The sequence below is a fragment of the Cariama cristata genome, unplaced genomic scaffold, assembly GCF_000690535.1.
Source record: "Cariama cristata isolate BGI_N322 unplaced genomic scaffold, ASM69053v1 scaffold12616, whole genome shotgun sequence".
Classification (NCBI taxonomy): Eukaryota; Metazoa; Chordata; class Aves; order Cariamiformes; family Cariamidae; genus Cariama; species Cariama cristata.
In genome coordinates this window covers 51035-55101 of record NW_009621627.1, presented here as the reverse complement: position 1 = coordinate 55101, position 4067 = coordinate 51035, and the positions used below count along the sequence as shown (strand labels likewise).

The window sequence follows — 4067 nt, the reverse complement described above, 5'->3', positions numbered from 1 at the left end:
GTAAAGGGAGCAGGCTTTCTAATGAACTGGAAAAATCAGTATTCCCAAGCATGTTCCCTTCTAGTTATGGATATTCACACAAAAGCAATCTTTCCTGAGTGGTGGAATGGAGAACTGGTTATAGAAGAGCTCATACAAACCAGATCAAACCCAAAAGGAGATAGGTGGGTGTGTGGGGACACAGCGGGTGTTCAGGATTTAAGCTGTTTGCAGCTCCACGTTCATTGAGTGTTGGCCAGATCTCTAACGAACACCTACTGAAACATGTTTCAGTTTCAGATCTCTAACGAACACCTACTGAAACATCTTTCAGTCTGCCCTTCATGTTTTTTGTGAATTATGTGAGCATAAAATCAGTTAGAGGAGTAACAAGAGGGTGCAGACAACAGTGAAAACTCACCACCTCTAGCTGAGCTTAGGACCTCGGCTTTGCTTTGACTCATGGAGACTGAACACCCTTGTCTCCCTTCTCCACAGTGAGAAGTCAGTCCTCTTGCTTCCTTCTGACTTGGGGTCTTGATATTTATTTCAAGAATACCGTGTATTCCTGTGATTAGAGACTTTTTCAGTCTCGAATGCACTTTCTCAGGCCCGTACCCAACTACCCAGTTAAACTGCTCACATGTTTCTGCAAAACATGTTTCTATGACTTTTTTTGTTAACAGAGGTTTTCTTAGCCCTGAGTTAAAAAAAAAACAAACCCAAACCAAACCAAACCCATAAGAAACAGTAGCAGTACTTCTCTCTTACCAGTATCCCAGCTCCCAGAATACCGTGGAAAAACCAGACCAGATCGGTTATCTCGCTGAGCTGCAGAACTCGTCCGTTGGGGAAGTACAGGAGGATGTTGGAGACCATGGCACACGCCGCCAGGGGGAACAGGGTGATCCCAATGCACTTCGAACACTTCCCCGTGCACATGGTAGCTCTCTGCTGAGGAAAGACGCAGAGAGGTTTGGGTTACTGCAGCGCAGGGAGCATGGGATTTCAGCAGTTTTCTTCTTGAATGAGAAAAATCAGTTTTGAAGCGAGAAATGTTCCAGTTAAGACTTACACAGATAATCCTGTTCTACAAAGCCTGTTCCCTTCGGAGACTTTATTTTAAATGGAATTATTAAAAACTGGAATGTTTCATTGAATTTATTTTAAATTGCCAGGACTAAACGTGCTAGTATGAAATGAAAGGAGAGTTTAATTTTAGTTGTTAATGGACAATTGTCTTTCCATTGGGTAACAAAACCATGACCACACAAACTGATGCCTGGCTGGCAGACTTAGTGGTGGGGTTAAGGCCTTGGTTGGGAGGGGAGATGGGTGCACTGGGTTGTCTGGGACCACTGTCTTGGGAAGCTGATTTGAAATCTCCCTCACTGAAGGTCTAGCAGAGCAGGAAACGACTGCCAGCAGCGCCATAGAAACGTCCAACCCTGCCTTGGAGCTGGGGCAGATGGGGGAGCTTCACCAGGGCCTCTACCAGCTGCATTCTCTTTATTTCAGTCAAAAAGACACTGTCAGCAAGAACTGGAGAAACTTTCATTACTGTTTCCTGTGACGTACTTATGCTGCAGGTAAGGGTAGATAAGACTGTGGGTTACAGGGCTGTTTGGCACCTACATGAAAATATCTGAAAAACTGGAAGCATGGCTAATCCTGTGGCTATTTGCTAAGGGCAGGTCACAAAGCCATCCCATCTCGTTTTCAGAGATCTACCATAACGTGTAAAACAGCAGCTTAGTATTTCACAGTGGTCAGGTTCTTCTTTTAAAATCAAAGAACCATCTTTTAAAATCAAAGAATCAACGTAAATGAAGCGCTGGTTGAAAGGGATCTCTGCAGGTCTCCAGTCTGAACTCCTGCTGAGGGCAGGACTACACCAACGCTAGGTCACTGTGTCAGCTATGGCTTTGCGTAGCTGAGCTTTGAAAAACCCCAAGGATGGAGCTACCACCACCTCTTTGGGTGACTTGGCCCAGCGTCCTGGTGAAAAAGTCTTTCCTCATGTCCAACCTGAATCTCCCAGACTGTAAACATGGCCATTGATCCTCGTTATAGCCTCTCCCACCACTCCATCATCTCTGTCACTCCCTTCCAAGTTTGTTGTAGGCTGCTATTAAATCCCTCTTCACCAAAGTGATCAACCTCAGCTCATACTGCACCCACACGGTGATCTATAGCCAAAGAGAAAAGGCTCATCGGTACAAAAGTGGATCCACAGATACTTCTCGATGTCAGGTCGGAAATTTCAGACTACTGGGTCAGAGATTATTGAATTTTCACACTGCCGTTAACTTCATGGCACAAACTGACCACAACTTCTTCATGATGTTTTATCATAGCTTTACTCCAGCCTAAGGCTTCCATATGCATAAAAATACAAAATATCAATCTCAGAGAAAGCTGACAGTTTCTGAAAAAGATGGCTTTGCTCTCCCATGAACAAGTTACAAATGTAAGAGAAGGAAGATGATCTGGACACACACCATTTCAGTACACACACCCGTGTTACATGCAGCCATGCACATGTGGAAGCCTACGCTTGCTACATGCAAATAGTTTTTGTAATAACCAAGGCAGTAAACAGTGAAATGTCCTTCAATTTAGTCATGTGTGTTGGCTAATCCTGAAAGTTTTGTGACAGAAGTTGGTGTTGAGAAGGTATTAAGCGGGCTAGGAGTACAGAAATCGATCAAGGTTGGGTTCCGAAGCAAAAAGCTCAGAAGAAAGACAATATGAGGATGTTTGAGAAAGCCAGATATGGGCTGAAACCAGCTTCGCTGACAGAACGAAGACAGTGAAGAGGTGAGGTGAGGCATGAAGACAGACCTATGTCCTCAGACCTCTGTAGCTGAGAGGGAAAACAGAGAGACCTTAAGGGATGCCGTGTATTGCTGTGAGGGAGCTGAGACTGCCAGAGAATTCTTCTGAGTTTGCATTTCTATAGCAAAAAATTTGCATTGTTCTCTGCTGCTACAAGTTTAATAAGAGCACTGTGCTTATATGCCTTTTCTTCTGAATATTTTACAGTCACATTATGCTTTTTAATCCAGCTTTAAAACAAGTTAACTGGCACTAAACTATTCCAGAAGGGAACATTTTTAACAGAGATGCTTCTTAGTTTACAGTCACTACCTATTGTTTATACAGTACTCAAAATTGGGCAGGGCATTTTGCAAGCCTCTGGAAAAAGCCTCAGCTCAAAGAGATAAAAATCTAAGCAGATCGACTGTGCAAATGAAAGATGAAGTAGGGAGGGAGTGGAGGGAAACGGAAAGAATACTGGATGTTTCATTCATCTTTCTCTCAAATACCCAGTGCATTTGCTATTTTTTTAACACTGAATTTTGTCTTTCTGCTTCCCCGTCTCATTCCAGCTTTGGCTTTTCCATGTGTTTGCCCAACCTCACCTACTTCCCCTCCCCAGAGAGAAGCAAACAAGCACAGGCACAGCCTGGCCTCCTTCTATAAAAGCTAAGAGTTGTAGGCGAGTTATAAATTCTCTTCTGCATCTTTCGTACATAGCCAGAGGGCCCAGTTCTTGCCTGGTGCAAAGCAACACGACGCCGCTTGGGCTGGAAGAACAGGGGTTTACAGCCCATTCTCTCTGACCTATCTCAATACCACTTCAAACTGCAAGGAGAACTTACATAAACATCAATCATCAGACCTAGTGAGAGCCTCTACCACCAAATTCAATGCTGCTGTGCTACCTGTGTACATCAGAGGACCTGACCGTGTCATAACAGCTTAGGAAAACACTGTGGATTGCCAGAAGCACTCAACACTTTATTAATTTAGCAAACAAAAGTACTTTCTACAGCTTTGTTAAGCAAGGCGGCTAGAGCAAGCTTCTAATTTTTAACAAGGTTTTTAGAAAATTTTGCTTTTTAATGCTGAGAGAAGCATGTAAATACTTTTGCTTACCTTCTGCACGGGGCTAAGATGTCCTCCAGGCTCCAGAGTTCTCCACAGCCGGCTTCAGGCTTTCCAGCTCCTCTCTCCTGTAGCGTGGCAGTCTGAGGGAAGCACAGCGACGTTTTCGGGCGACAGCCTCTATTAAACAAATAGCT

The 4067-nt window shown here is 44.0% G+C and overlaps 1 protein-coding gene across 1 annotated transcript in view; it reads right to left on the bottom strand.

The window, feature by feature from the left end:
• LOC104163146 (transmembrane 4 L6 family member 1-like) overlaps nucleotides 1-933 on the bottom strand; it is a 9727-nt gene extending 8794 nt beyond the window's left edge. The window contains exon 1 of the mRNA XM_009702046.1: nucleotides 751-933. Coding sequence (XP_009700348.1) covers nucleotides 751-921 — 171 coding nt within the window. The 5' untranslated portion in view covers nucleotides 922-933. The remainder of the gene's footprint in view (nucleotides 1-750) is intronic.
• Between the last annotated feature and the right edge of the window lie 3134 nt (nucleotides 934-4067).